The sequence below is a fragment of the Lissotriton vulgaris genome, unplaced genomic scaffold, assembly GCF_964263255.1.
Source record: "Lissotriton vulgaris unplaced genomic scaffold, aLisVul1.2 SCAFFOLD_672, whole genome shotgun sequence".
NCBI classification, from domain to species: domain Eukaryota; kingdom Metazoa; phylum Chordata; class Amphibia; order Caudata; family Salamandridae; genus Lissotriton; species Lissotriton vulgaris.
Genome location: NW_028246945.1, coordinates 477,501 through 493,572, shown reverse-complemented (window position 1 = coordinate 493,572; position 16,072 = coordinate 477,501). Strand labels below are relative to the sequence as shown.

The window sequence follows — 16,072 nt, the reverse complement described above, 5'->3', positions numbered from 1 at the left end:
TCGTCAGACAGTAGGATTCTCTCTTTTCCTTCAACGCAAGTTCTTTTCTTCTCCTTCCTTTACAGTCTTTTTGCTCCTTCAGTCTTTAGAACCCCACAACTGGAAGCTGACAACCTCCTCTGAAAAAGTCCTTTTAGAGCTTTAACACAGACAACCCTAGCCCTTCTCCGTCAACTTATAGGAAAGTCCCTAAGATTCTCTGCTTCCTAGGCGCTAGGTAATCTTCTTTTTCTTGCTTATTTACAAAGTCTCTAAGCATCCACAATCAGGCTTGAGCCTGCGGCTTGGACAGCATAGTTCAATATTTCCAACCGAAGAACGTGCTCTTCATGGCTTGTTATCTTTGTTCCAAAGTCGGGGAATTGCAATTCTGTGAAAAACATGTGCTTTAACTTGCTGAGGCGGGGAGGGTTGGGGAGTGTGAACGTTAGTGACCCTTCTGCTTAGACTCCGGGCACTAACAGCTGCACTTCCACGGTGATGATTGGTTCAGAGCTGGACACCAGCACCGCTCTGATCCTCCCTGTCGCTCGTTCCCAAGACATCTGTCGCCAGATATGTCCACTCAGGGGTGGCGTATCTTCGATTAGGCACACGCACTCTTCTTGACCTTCTTAGATCTGGTGCTTCAGCGCCCTGAGCACCTTCTTCCAGGTCTGAGTCCTCGGATATTGGAGGAAGGGTTCTCTCTGGAGTCGACCTCAGGCTTGAACTCCGTCTTTGAGGCCAGCTGGCTTCTCCACGTCTTACCCTTCTACTCCTTGTCCTTCTGCTTTGCTCTCGCTCTCTTTCAGCCTGGTCAGTGTCTGATTCGTACTCCCAGCTGCTTTCTCCTTCAGTAGCGTCGTCCGTTTCACTGTTGTACTGACCGTCCTCAGGTTGGTCAGACTCGTCCCCTGCTTCTTCTGGCACCTCTACAGCTTGGCTGGCCCCCTCTATGGCTTCTCGGTCCACAGCTGGACTTCTATCCGAGAGAGGAGCTGTTTCTTCCAGAGGTGCTGGAACCCTCCGCGTATGCGACGCGTGGATCCAATTGGGCAGGCCTCCCACCTTCACTGCAGTGTTCGTGATCAGGATAATCTGGTAGGGCCCACGCCAACGAACATCCAGGCAGCTTCTTCTTACGTGCTTCCGCACAAGCACCCAATCACCAGGGCACAGGTCATGGCACAGATCCTGGCACGACGGAACCTCGGCAGCCTGCACCTGAAGGGACACAGAATGAATGGCGTCAGACAGCCCCTTACAATAGTCCAGGATCATATCATCTGTGATGTTTAACAGTGCAGCAGTTGGTACAGACGGCAACCTCATTGCTCTCCCCATTAACACCTCGTGCGGTGATAGTCCCGTTCTTCTGTCTGGGGTACTACGGAGGCTCATAAGGACCAATGGCAGAGCATCAGGCCAACTCAGGGAAGTTGATGAACACATCTTTGCAATTCGGGCCTTAATAGTACTATTTATCTGCTCCACGATTCCTGATGCTTCGGGTCGGTAACTGCAATGCAATTTCTGGTCTATATTCAGGGCCGCACAGATCATCTTCACAAGCTCGCTGTTGAAATTCGTTCCCCTATCTGATTCCAAAGAGGCCGGCACCCCGAATCTAGGGATGAGTTCCCTAAGCAGTAACTTAGCTACTGTGAGGGTGTCGCACCTGCGTGTAGGGTATGCCTCGACCCATCTGGAAAATACGCAAACAACCACCAAGACATAACGAAGGCGGTTGCACCTTGGCAGTTCAATGAAGTCTAACTGCATTCTATTGAATGGACCTCCAGACCTCCCTATGTGGCTCAATGCAACTGGTGTTCTTTTCCCTACATTCAACTGCTGACATGTCACACAACGCTGGCACACTGCTTCGGCTGCTACTCTGAACTTAGGATTATACCAGGTCTGTCTGAATACCCTCAGCATAGCGTCTCTCCCTAAGTGTACTGGACCATGGATTTGTCTAGCCATTGGGCTCACCATCTCATTGGGTAACACTGCCCTTCCATCTGCCGAAACCCAGAAATGAGCCTCACCCACCACACATCCTGCCTTTTCCCATGTTTGCTTTTCAAAATCGGGTGCGTTCTCTTGCATACATTTTAGCTCATCCCAAGAGTCGACAGTTTCCAGTATCATGGCTAATTCAGTTCTTACATTTATTCCGCCCACTTCCACCTCTGTGAAAGAGTACCCTTGTTCCGCACAATACCTCGCAACTTCGTCGGCATATCTATTGCCTTGTGACACGAAGTCCATGTTCCTAGTATGTGCGGTACATTTTACAACTGCGATACCTGCTGGACATTGCAAAGCCTCTAACAGCAAACGCACAAACTCTCCATTGCGAATAGGAGAGCCCGAAGAGGTCATGTAACCTCTTTGAGACCACAACTGCCCGTAATCATGAACTACCCCGTAACCATATTGGCTGTCGGTGTATATGGTGACTCGAATTTGGTTGCTTGCCAGGCAGGCACGCGTCAAAGCAATAATCTCGGCTACCTGAGCGGAGTGTACTCCTTCCGGGCATCCAGATTCCACAACTCCAGTAATCGTACATACAGCGTAAGCTGCTCTTAATTGCCCAACTTCGTCTCTTACACATGAGCCATCGACAAAGAAAACTTCATCGGGGTCAGTCAGTGGCTCATCCACGATGTCGGGTCTCGGTTTGGTGCATAGTTAAGTCACATCAAGGCAGTCATGGTCTGTACATTCATCATCATCGATATCGTTTGGGAGTGGCATCAAGGTGGCAGGGTTCAAAACAGAGCATCTCTTGAGGGTCACGTTCTCTGCAGCAAGAATGACTTGCTCATAGCGCGTGAGCCTGCTATTGGTCAGATGCTGTATTTTGGTCCTGGTCATCAACAGTTCAACAGAATAGGGCACGTATACCTCTAACGGGTGCCCCATTACGATGTTTTCACAGCGCTCAATACTGACACCTGTTGCAGCAACGGACTTGAGACATCCGGGCAACGCTGCGGCTACTGGGTCTAGAGTAGCCGAGAAATAGGCAACTGGTCTACGGGCATTCCCATGGATCTGGACCAACACAGACAAAGCACAACCCTCTCTTTCACAACAGTAAAGCAAGAATATTTTATCGTAATCAGGCATTCCCAGAGCAGGAGCACGACACAGGTCCTCTCTCAGCTGCAAGAACGCCATCAAACAGTCCTTGTCCCATGGTACTGGATCGCTCACCTCCTTGTGCGTCAGTTTTTGCAAGGGTTTTGCTTTCAGTGAAAAGTTCGCGATCCACTGTCGGCAATAACCCACCATCCCTAGAAACATCCTGACTTCTCTCTGTGTTTTAGGCGCATTCATTTTCATGATCGCCTCTATCCTGTCTGGGGACACTTTTCGCTTGCCTTTCTCAATTCTGTGCCCCAAGTACTGCACCTCTGTCAGGCAGTACTGCAATTTTCCCGGGGACACCTTGTGCCCATTCTCAGCTAGGTGATTTAACAAGGCAATGGAGTCCTCCCTGCAAGCCTCCTCTGTTTCTGACGCCACAAGTAGGTCGTCTATGTACTGGACCAGAACTGACTTCTGGGGCAGCACTAGACTTTCAAGATTTTTCTTCAGAAGCTGATTGAAGATCGATGGGCTCTCTGTATACCCCTGGGGGATACGACACCATGTTAGGACGCGACCTTCCAGCTTAAATGCGAAAAGAAAATGGCTCTCCTCGTCCAGAGGGATCGAAAAGAAAGCCTGGCAAAGATCTATTACAGTGAACCATTCAGCTTGAAACGGTATCTGAAACAGTATCACTGATGGATTCGGTACCACTGGACAACATGAGACAACTATGTTATTAATCTTTCGGAGGTCCTGCACTATCCTGAATTTCCCATTTGGTTTCTGCAAACCCATTATCGGGGAGTTACATGGACTACCCACGATTTCCTTCAGTATTCCCTGCTTAATCATAGACTCGATCACGGGCTTTATTCCTGCAATCGTTTCTGGAGTTAATTTATATTGGGGTGTTCTTGGGAACTCAGCATGCGGTTTCACTACGATTTTCACTGGGTCCACCCCCTTGACCAATCCAATCTCCTCCCCAGTGAAATCCCACACTTCTGGTGCCACTGTCTCCCTCAGATCCCAAGGAAGCTCATCCACGGTCAAAGTGGGATACAGCTCTACACATATTCTCGAATTTGCGACTTTGAAGTCAGCATCGTCGTCATTGGTCAATACCTCCACTCCCTGTGGTGTGCAATATATTGTACAATTTAATTTGCACAAAAGGTCTCTTCCTAGTAGACATACAGGACTAGAATCGCAAACTACAAACTGATGTTCATCGCTGTATTTCCCTATTTTCACCTGTACTGGTTCGGTCAATGGGCTAGTTATTCTCCTGTTTGCGACCCCCACCACTTGTATTGTCTCCCCCGACATGGGCAAGCCTGGAACTGCAGCTGATCTGATCGTGGATCGAGTGGCTCCTGTGTCCACTAGGAATGTCGTGGGGCACCCTGCCACTTCAGCCTCTACATAGGGTCCCCTTTGGTCCACTTCTAAGGCTGCCCCGAGGGTACAGTCTTCCCTTTCCACTCTTTGTCCAGTCATTGGATCAACGTAATAGCATTCCTCTCCTCCTACAAACAGGGGCATCTGTCTATATGTCTTTCCCATGGTCCCTACTCTGGGTGGCTGAGGGAACTGGGCTCGTGGAGGTGGGGTCCCCCCTTTGAGCACCTTCCCTGGGTATGGCGTTACCCCCCTTCCTGGAGTGCTTTGAACCTCTTCCTCCTCTACTTCTTGTTCTCCAATTTCCACGTTGTAGGGACACTCGCGTTTCCAATGCCCCACCTTGTTACACTGGTGGCACCGGGTCGTCTTTTTCAATGTGGCTATGTCTACCCTAGGTCTAAAGGTGGAATTCTCCTCATTGCCCTTGTTCTGACTATACTGTTTCTTTCCCCCAGTTCCTGTTCCCTGTTGCTGTTGCTGTTGTCCCCCCTTGCCAGCTGACTGCATCTGCACCACCATCAATTTCTCCTTTAGCTTCTTTGCCTTTGAATCAATCTCATCCCAGCAATACCTAGCATATCGCAGTATTTCGTCCAGCGGTTTACTTTGCCAACAAATCGAATGTTGCTGAATCATCAAACTAATATCCGGTCTTAGACCCAATACAAATTTAGACACAAACTGCCCTATGTCTTTTGGGTCCATTACGTCCAACCCGCTATACTGTTTAAACGCTTTCAGCAATCTCTCATAATATTCATGAACCTTTTCTTTGGGTTCCTGTCTAGTTCGATCTATTTTGACCCAGTCTATGTCCTGCATTGGCACCTTGTCCTTTAGCCACGTCATCACTCTCTCATATTTCACCATGACTGTCTCGGACGGGCCATTAGTCCGTGCATCTCTCTCTGGTTCAGCTGTGGGCCACTCGGCACTAACCTTACATGCGGTCCACAAATCTCCGGGTACCACAATGTCAAACAGAGTGTTCAGATCTATCCATAAGACCTTGGAGATTTTTACAAACCTCTCCACTTGCTTATACCACTCGAATGGGTTCTCCCTCAATTTGGGGAAGGAATTAGTAAAGGCTGCTAAATCCCCCCTACTCCATGGCACATGCACATAGTTCCCGTTTGCAACCTCACGCAAAGGGTATGCCTCTATTCTCTGCAATCCTCCAGGTGTCATACCAAGCATGCTTCTCCTGACGGTCCCTTTCTTGGACCACCTTTCTTCCCATTTATCTAGTGCCCTCCATGTCCTTATTCCTGTGATCAGTTCCCTTATGTGTGTTTTTAACCCTATTGTTCTTCTCTCATCCAAGTCTCGATCTGTATAATGTAGCCTGTCGTTACCCTGTAATGCTTTGGTTCTCGATAGGTCTACCATATATTTGCCTGCTAGTTCAACTAATTTCTCATGGATTGTTCTCGCCTTTCGAGTGACGTCCTTTGCCATGAACAGTATTTCATCCTGCTCATACATCTCCATTCTTTCCAGAGGCAAGGTACCATCCACCATGTCATCCAGATCTGACTTTAAGCTGGCGACATCAAGTCTCTTGGCTTTTATCTCAGCTCGCAGTATGTCTTTCGGAGGGGGATCACTGATCTCTCTACCATCCCAACTCCGAGTCCTACGCTTGGGCTCAGGAGAGTTAAGGAGAGTTCTCCCCTGCTCCCATCTCTCTAGGTCCCATGCTCGGCCATCCGATCTTGGAAGGTGATGGAACACGGGCCTGTTACCCCCAATCTTATTTTGTCCACTCTCTCTTTCTTCTCTCTCTCCACGGTAGGATTCCCTGCTATTCTCCCTCTGGTCGCCATTCTCTCTCTGTCTAGTGTCACTCAGTACCTGGTAGGATCCTTCTCGGTTCCCCATATCCCCTGGACTGCGTTCTTGTCCGTAATCACAGGGGGTATGGCGAGGCCTCTCGCAACTCCCTCTCTGTTCACCATTGCCGGGCACATAGTGGGTACACTTAAAGCTGTCTCGGTACTCCTGCGTTCTCCTGTCTCCTTCACTGTGTATTGGGCGGGACACCCCCCCACACTCAGGGTTCCTGTTTTCCAGGTCTGGTCTACCTCCACTCCTGTCATGATGGGTGTCCCCCCTACTGTCCTGACCCCTCCCGTCCCACTCCGGACTGCTTCCATCAGCCCCGCAGTGAGTCCGGGTCCTGCTGTCCTGGCTTTCCCTTCCAGGTTCCACAGCTATGATGCTCTTGTGAGCCTCTACTGCCTCGTCCCACTTCTTCATGTACTCATTAAACTCCTGGAAGGATGGCGGTCTTGCCCCCATTAGATCCATCGGCCATCTGGGGCCCCCCTGATCTCCTGTTGGATCTACTGCTGTGTGTACTGGGGTGCTCCAATCTCTCGGTCTGGGCAACTGACTTGAGGAAGTGATGGTATCGTTCCTCCTTGCCATCTCTGCTCTCTCCCTGTCCCTCCGTACCTGTTCCTCCCCTCTTGCTCTCTCTGGGTCATAAATCGATACTATAGGGCCTATAGTCACAGGTACTTGCAGGGCATCTGGTAGTGCGTAGGATGTGGCACACTCCGTTTCTGGCACCCTTTGCACCACGAACCTTCCGACCACCTGTTGCACCGGACTAGGCTGGGACAGTTCTTTCTTAGCAGTGGGATCCCAATCTGTAATGGGAAGCGGTCCATACTCCCCTATGCTAGCCCCCCCCTTCTCGGCTTGGCTCATCTTTACCTGACTCTTTGTTGTACGGGGGTGGCCTATCTGTTAGTAACCTATTTATCAGGCTGTCCTCTGTCTCGCTCTCATCATCTTCTTCTAGTGGGCTTTTGTTTCCGGGCGCTTCTAGCACTGGGTAAAATTTATTTACTTCAATGTTATGCACTCTCCATCTTTTAGCATCCGCATCCCATTTTGCATCCTGCACTGCTCTTACCGATCGTTTCACCCTTTCTTGTCGTCTATTCAGGTTCCTCTCGTGCGCCGCCCTAATCCAGGCATTGAGAGCTTCAAACTGGGTCGGTCTAGGCATAGGTCTCATTGAGGTCATAACTGCTTTTAATCGGTGTAGCACCTCTAATCTGAACGTCCCGTACTTCGGAAACGTCAGTTCCTCATTTCCTTCTGTAATCTTACTCCACTCTGAGATCCACATTATTGTGTGTAGCCCCACATTCACCGCCATATAATAAGCCGGTGTACCCTCCGGCGGGGCTTCTTCCCCTTCATAAGATCTCCGCCTCTCTCTTTTAAAAGCCGCTCTTAACCATTTAAAACATTTCATGATTACACGCACAATTTCCAGCCTCGCTATTCTGTTTACTTCCTGATGACAATCCACCAATCCTAGCGCGGCTTTGCTAGCTGGCCTATCACAGCGCGGTCTTACTCCGGCCGGCCAATCCCAGCGCGGCACTTTCTGACGTCACTGGTCTCCGCTTCGCAGCAGCACCCCTCCTTTTTCAGCTCGTCTCCCGGTCATGCATGCGTCCCATTCATACACTGAAAAAATGACTACTTCCGACCAAACGGTCACTTCTTTCGACTGTACGTCCACAGTCTATCTGTAATTGTCACCACAATTGACGAAATGTCTATCGTCTCTCTGATAGGTTGCTTACACACACAGTAACTTCCGACCAGCGTCCGTTACTCACGCACTCACTCTTACGTTCCCCCTATCTCGGTCCTGCGGGCGATCAATGGTACCTCATGACCCCCTTCACACTGGTTGACAATTACTCTGGATGTCCGATACACCCGAACCACTTAAGCTCTCCTTGAACTTAAGATTTCCACTGGTTGCGCGCGCTCACAACCTGTTCCACAGTCACTCTACAGGCATTCAACTCCGCCAGACATTACAACATAGATACAATACAAAAACACCGCAATCTAACACGCATGACCCTTTATACTCACTCTCGACCGATACTGCTGCTTTTCTGTCTCACGTCATCCGGACCTTCTTCGGCGGGCGGTTCTTCTGATCATCGATCTCTAGGGGCCTTGGGGTAATCTAACCTGGCCTAGATCACCTTCCTCAAGAAGGCAACCATCCTCTATAGCTACCAACTGCGGGGGCGGGATTTTGATCGCTATCTTATCACCCTTGATCTAAACCCCGTTCTGGTCGACTGGACCTTTATTGCCTGTCATTGAGGGAAAAAAGTGCATCTCTTACCAGATTAGTTCAATCAATAATGGACCCAGCTCGGAAAGACCACAAACCACTTCTAGCTTTCAAAGGTTTATTATAAAGTTAGAATTAATTGCAGATACAGGCATCTCAAAATGAGATTCACAAGATATACGGGCCCAACTACATACATATGCTCTCTGAAAGCCCTCAGACGAGCAAAGGAAACGACAAGTACCAGTTCTAAAATTAACAGGGCGGCAAGCATAGACACGTATTGTGATCTCTCCGTCATTTAAGGCTGGAGGGAAAATGCAGGTTAGGCTGTCCCTACCCTGTTCTGGATGGTATCCCTACTTAACAAAATCTCAACCTATCAAAAGGTGTCAGCTGTGAATGACTTCCTAGGAAGATCACCCACTCTTAGTCTCTTGGTGAAAACCTATAATCCTCCAGTCATGACCCCTCTCTGCCTACCCATCCGCTCTCTAGAGGGTCCTCAGGCATCTGCTCTAACTCCAGGCAGGGGTGCTGTCCCTAATACCAAACACACAATAACATTTGAGACGCCCCTCGTGAGACGCCCCTCACGTGGTGTTGCTACTGGCTTTTTCCATGATGTTCTTCATGTGGGCCTCGTGCGTTAGAGTTGACCTTGCTTCTCAGACTCTTCTCCGGCCCGCCGATACCCCTTAAACATTCCTGAATCCTCCTCCGTGTCTGTGCCAGTCTCCTGAACAACCCTCTATTCATTCGGTGTATAATTGGATCCCCCCTCTCACTTGCAGACAGACATCTGCAGCTAGGATCCCAATTCCCATAAACCTCTAACAGAAGTTTGCAACACCATTTCTCGGCACAAACTAATACGTGTAAATCAGAGTCCTTTAAACATTTCAGGCCTATAACACTTCTCATAATGATTATTTTCTTCAAACATTTCGTTAATCAATATCATGTTAATACTCTGCTTTAGGACTATGTAAACACATCTATAGAATATAAATCTATTGAAACCAGAATTACTAAATAACATTAGTGCAATCCATATCAATGCAAGTGGACCCCTTTCCCAACTCTTTCAGCTCTGGCCATGAGGCCTATTCCGTTCTGTGCTTGACATTCCTTCATTAGCAGCTACACAATATGGATCAGGATTTATCACTCCTAATAAAGTTATACATTTTCACACATTTCTGCATTAGTTCCACTTCTATATAAAATCTCTAGATTAACTACACATTTCAAAATATAGGTGAATATAATATCCGCACTCATGGCATTTCTCTTCATGACTTGTGCGCACTACATGTAAGTGTGGTGCATTCATACATTTTGGTCAGTTTGCGCTCTCTAAGGTTTATTAAGCTGTCCTAATTGGATTCCCAAGTGTCTTATTCTGTATGCCCATGTGTTCCATACTCCTAAAAGTTCATGCTAATTTAACCCTTGCTCTTCACGCTGTTCTTCATGAATCTCCAAATTCCGTGACCAGTAAACCACACACTGTCTTTCCAAAAGCTAAACGGTCCCGCTTTTGCCCCGGTGGTTAAAATGGATAAATGTTAGTGCTCAGCTAGCAAAGAGATTTTGTTGGGTATCATCCTGCTGTGTTTTAAACCTTTCATATGATCTACGAAGTTTGACTTCATAGGAGCACTACCGCAGAAGTACTGAGGACACTCTTTTATGCTAGCAGCAATGTGGTCTGCGTTGTTTGATGCAGGTAGCAAGTTTCTCTTCGCCCAGGCCTTATGTTCTCTCTTTCTCTTGTTTCTGCAGATAATGGATTTCCTGGATGTTCTGGATGATCCTATTTTGGGCTACACACCACCTACAGTGATTACTGTGCTGCACACCCACCTCATCAGCTGTGCTGTGGATTACAGGTGTGATTTTCTGTGCCCCTGAATTTCATACAGGGATTTATAGAAAACAACACAATGGTAGTTGCTAAATGTTCTCTCAGTGCTCTCTAGAGACTGCTGATACCCATGGTCATACGTGATATAACAGGTCTCAACTGTGGTTTCTGTACTAAATTCTTGAGAAATTGTGTTGAGGATACCCATTGAGGATAAGCGATACACTTCTAGACTGTGAACACAGGTGTGTAGTGTTTTTTGGTGCTCACACGTACCACTGTACGCAATTACAGGTTGGTATAGTGTCTTTACTTAACAAGATATTAAATATGCACAATATATAAATACTCTTGTTGTGATAAGGTGTGACAAAAACAAGAGTCCGAAGAAGGGTGATACATTATTTCACTTTTTCTGGGGTCGCCACTTCTCATCATAGGGTAGATATTCCCTCCTCGTCAATGTCTTAAGTGCAGTCCTGGGAATAGAAGTTAGCACTGATCCTTGACATTTTTTTATTGGATAACAACACCGAGTAGATTGGGAAAAATAAAACCAGTTATCACATTGTTCACAACACTTCGTCACACCAGTAGCCTGATCCCTGGCACCTCAGTTTGTGCTCAGTGGCATTCCCCAACTGTGCTTTCACCATGGTCACCTATTTCCCCAGCCCACCACCATTTTAGAAAGGCAAAATGGTTGGTTGGTGCTTGCCTATGGCCACAGGCCTCCTGGACTGTGGCATCAGGTTCCTAGCTTCCGCATCCTTCTCGGAGCTGCTGGATTGTAGCATTTCAATGAGTGGTGGCAGGGCTTGGGATCTGTTTTCAGCTCCCTTCGACTGTTGTTCTTCTCTCTGTCCTGTTCTCGCTCTCTGTCTTGCTCTCCAACTCCTCGGGCTCACCCTGCTCGATTAACTTCTCTGGCTGTCTTCGCATCTCCGTCCTCCATCTCGTTCCGCCTTCTTTACTCCTCTCCCCCTTCTCCTCGTATTCCGGCATTTCAATGTCATCAGTGTTAGAGACCAGACTGCTGCCATTATTCCCGTTCTGGCAAAGTATGGTGGCCATCTTGGATTCATCTGCCGTAGGAGCCGCACTATCACATTACCTTCCCCCAGAGTATGGTTGTTTGGGCCATACCCTCAGCGGACATCATAACAAAAAGTCAACAGTCCCCAGAAATTACCCAGGAACATGGATAGCCTGAAAAAACGTAGTTGTAGCGCTAGAAACCATTATAAAATCTTGGGATTTGTGTATTTGTGGCTAGCTAACCAGGTGAAAGTGGCATGATCAGTTGCCAGTGAAAAGTGCGTCCAAACAATTATTATTACATAGCTTCCATGGCCCACTTGATAGCCAGACATTCTTTTAGCATTCTGGCATAATGAGTTTCTCCAAGGAATAATTTGTGGCTGAGGTACATGATGGGGCGAATATTTCCTTGTTGATCGGGTCGAGACAAGACTTCACCTAGCCCTCTTCCAGAGGCACCGGTTTGTAGGAAAACATTCAAGTGACAATCAGGACATATAAGCAGAGGGGCGTGACATAAGGCTTCTTTCAGGGTATTAAAATTATATTCTTGTGCTTCGGTCCAGACCACCTGTTTCCTGGCATCTTTGTGTGTAACCAGATAAGTGAAGGGACTGACTAGTTAAGAAAATTATGGGATGAATCTGTGATAATGCCCCACTAGCACCAAAACAGAGCGTACTTTTTTTTAAATTGAGGTGTGGCATGTTCTGTATAGCTTCTATCTTATTCATTTGGTGTTGATTTGTGCCCTTAGTAATAGTGAACCTCAAATAGTCAATGCGATCAGTAGCAAAAGTCATTTTACTGGGATTCACAGAGATCCCTGCTTGTGTGAGGGACCTTAAGACCTGTTGTAAGTAATGTATGTGTGTCTCCTAATCGGGGCTGTTGACCACTGTGTCATCCAGGTATGTCACTGCGTATTTGTGATGTGCTCGTAATAAGATATCTATCAATCTCTGGAAGATCGCAGGGGCCCTATGAAGACCAAAAAGAAGTACTTTGAACTGGTACAACCACAATGGTGTGGAAAAGGCAGACTTTTTCTCATGCCCTTTGTAAATGGTATCTGCCAATATCCATCGTTCAGCTCAGTAGTGGACATGACTCTGTCCCGAGAGCTTGGTTTTTTTTGCATCAATTTCGCGGGGAAGCCATGTTTTGTTTGGCGTTCTCTACACCTTTCTCGTTTTTTTCTGGACGAAAGTGAGTCTACCGTGCTTGTTTACAGTAGCCTTGCTCCTCAAATGCTGTTGCTGTGTTGCCATCTCTCTAGGCACACTAAGCTTAAAAACACTTGACTTGCTAGCTGCAATGCTACATCCGCTATGCTTTGCCTCTAGACACGTTGATCCATCGCAGACTGTGCTGACTCTGCGCCTTCTGATTCTGAAGCTGACCAACGCAGTCACCACGCAGCCTATTCTCTCTGTCTTATAATGTCTGCCCTGCCACCATTTACTTCGGACCCTCACCCTCACACCTCCTCACCCTCACCCTCACACCCTCTCACCCTCACACACCCTCACACCCCCTCACTCACCCTCACACCCCTCACACTCACAACCCTCTCACCCTCACCCCCTCATATCCCCTCACCCCCTCATACCCCCTCACCCTCACACACCCTAATCCCCCTCACCCACCTCCTCACCCTCACACACCTCCTCACCCTCACACACCTCCTCACCCTCACACCCTCACTCACCCTCTCACCCTCACACACCCTCTCTCCCTCACATCCCCTCACCCTCACATCCCCTTACCCTCACATCCCCTCACCCTCACATCCCTCACCCTCACCCTCACACCCCCTCACCCTCACATCTCCTAATCTTCCCTCACAACCTCACCCTCACCCCCCCTCACCCTCACACCCCCTGACCCTCACACATCCCCTCACTCACCCTCTCACCCACCCTCTCACCCTCACCCACCTTATCACCCTCACACACCCTATCACCCTCACACACCCTTTCACCCTCACACACCCTTTCACCCTCACACACCCTTCGCCCACCCTCTCCTTCACACCCCCTCACCCACCCCCTCACCCTCTCACCCCTCACCCTCATACCCCCACACACCACCTCACCCCCCCACACACCCTAATCCCCCTCACCCTCACACACCTCCTCACCCTCACACACCTCCTCACCCTCACACATCCCCTCACACCTCACTATCACACCCCCTCACCCTTACTTCCCCTCCCCCTTTCCCTCACACCCCCTCACACACCCTCACCCACCCTCACCCACCCTCACCCACCCTCACCCTCACTCACCCTCTCACCCCCTCTCACCCCCTCTCACCCTCACACACCATCTCACCCTCACACACCCTCTCACCCACCCTCTCACCCTCACACATCCTCTCACCCTCACACACCCTCTCACCCTCACACACCCTCTCACCCTCACACACCCTCTCACCCTCACACCCTCTCACCCTCACACACTCTCTCACCCCCTCTCACCCTCACATGCCCTCTCACCCTCACACGCCCTCTCACCCGCCCTCTCACCCTCACACGCCCTCTCACCCGCACACCCCCTCTCACCCGCACACCCCCTCACCCTCACACCCCCTCACCCTCACACCCCCTCACCCTCACACCCCCCACCCTCACACCCCACCACCCTCACACCCCCTCACCCTCACACCCCCCTCACCCTCACACCCCCCTCACCCTCACACCCCCCTCACCCTCACACCCCCTCTCACATCACACACCCCCTCACACACCCTCTCACACCCCACACCCCGTCACCCTCACCCCCTCACTCCGTCACCCTCACTCCTGTCACCCTCACACCCCCTCACCCTCACACCCTCACCCTCACAACCCCTCACAACCGCTCACCCTTACAACCCCACACCCTCACAACCCCACACCCTCCCCCTCACACACCCTCACACCCCCTCACCCTCTCCCCCCACACCCTGGCACCCCTCCCCTCACACGCTCCTCCCCCTCACACACCCTCATCCTCACCCCCTCACACCCTCTCACCTTCACACACCCTTACCCCCACTCACCCTCACACACCCTCACCAGCATAGCATAACAAAACATAGCATAGCATAACAAAACACAGCATAGCTTAACAAAAAAAGCATAGGATAGTGAAACAAAACATAGCATAACAAAACCAAACATAGCATAGCAAAACACAACAAAGCATAGCATAACAAAACACAACAAAACCTAGCATAGCATAACCAAACACAACAACACATAGCATAACAAAACATAGCATAACAAAACACAACAAAACATAGCATAGCATAACAAAACAAAGCATAGGATAGCAAAACTAAACATAGCATAGCATAACAAAACAAAGCATAGGATAGCAAAACAAAATATAGCATAGCATAACAAAACATAGCATAACATAACAAAGCACGGCATAACAAAACACAATAACACATAGCATAACAAAACATAGCATAGCATAACAAAACACAACAAAACATAGCATAGCATACCAAAACCAAGCATAGGATAGCAAAACTAAACATAGCATAGCATTACAAAACAAAGCATACAATAGCAAAACAAAATATAGCATAGCATAACAAAACATAGCATAACCTCATAGCTGCTATTACACATTCCTCCCCAGTGCTGCGCTGTCCATTAGAACTAGTGCTGAATGGACGTTCAATGGTCGTGCGCAGCACTGGGGAGGTAGTGCTGCCGTCGGCCAATGCACCGAGGCAGCACTTAAGGGGTTAACATAACAAAGCACGGCATAACAAAACACAATAACACATAGCATAACAAAACATAGCAAAACACAGCAAAACATAGTATAGCTTAACAAAACACAACAAAGCATAGCATAGCAAAACAAAACATATAATAGCATAGCAAAACATAGCATACCAAACACAACAAAACATAGCATAGAATAACAAAACATAGCATAGCAAAACAAAGCATAGCATAATAAAACACAACAAAGCATAGCATAACAAAACACAATAAAACCTAGCATAGCATAACCAAACACAACACCACATAGCATAACAAAACATAGCATAACAAAACACAACAAAACCTAGCATAGCATAACCAAACACAACAACACATAGCATAACAAAACACAGCATAGCATAGCATAACAATTCATAGCATAGGATAGCAAAACAAAACATAGCATAGCATACAGTGTCACTCCGCACCACCACAGCATCACTCAGGGGCACCACAACATCACTATGCGCTAGCACAGCATCACTGAACGCCACAGCATCACTCATTCGCCATCACATCACTCAGCGCCACCACAGCATCACTCTGTGCAACCATTCAACAACACCTGGTTCAAATATGTTCTCTCAATGTTTCAAGGTTTATTACAAATGTAACATAAAGATGTTAATATTTCACTTCTGTTCTTGGATTTTCGCCACAATAAAATACACTGAACATAATCTTCACAAAAGTTATTTACAAAACTTTAAGCTATTGCTATTATAAATTACAATACCTTGAGGGGAGTGGTTTAGACGGATATCTATCTATCTAT

At 48.2% G+C, this 16,072-nt stretch overlaps 1 protein-coding gene across 1 annotated transcript in view; it reads left to right on the top strand.

Moving 5' to 3' along the window:
• Nucleotides 1–16,072, top strand: part of LOC147665684 (autophagy-related protein 2 homolog A-like) — a gene marked incomplete at its 5' end in the record, with an annotated part of 884,401 nt that overhangs the window by 466,887 nt on the left and 401,442 nt on the right. Inside the window, one exon of the mRNA XM_086949597.1 lies at nt 10,406–10,512. Within this exon, the coding sequence (XP_086805723.1) occupies nt 10,406–10,512 (107 nt within the window). The remainder of the gene's footprint in view (nt 1–10,405; nt 10,513–16,072) is intronic.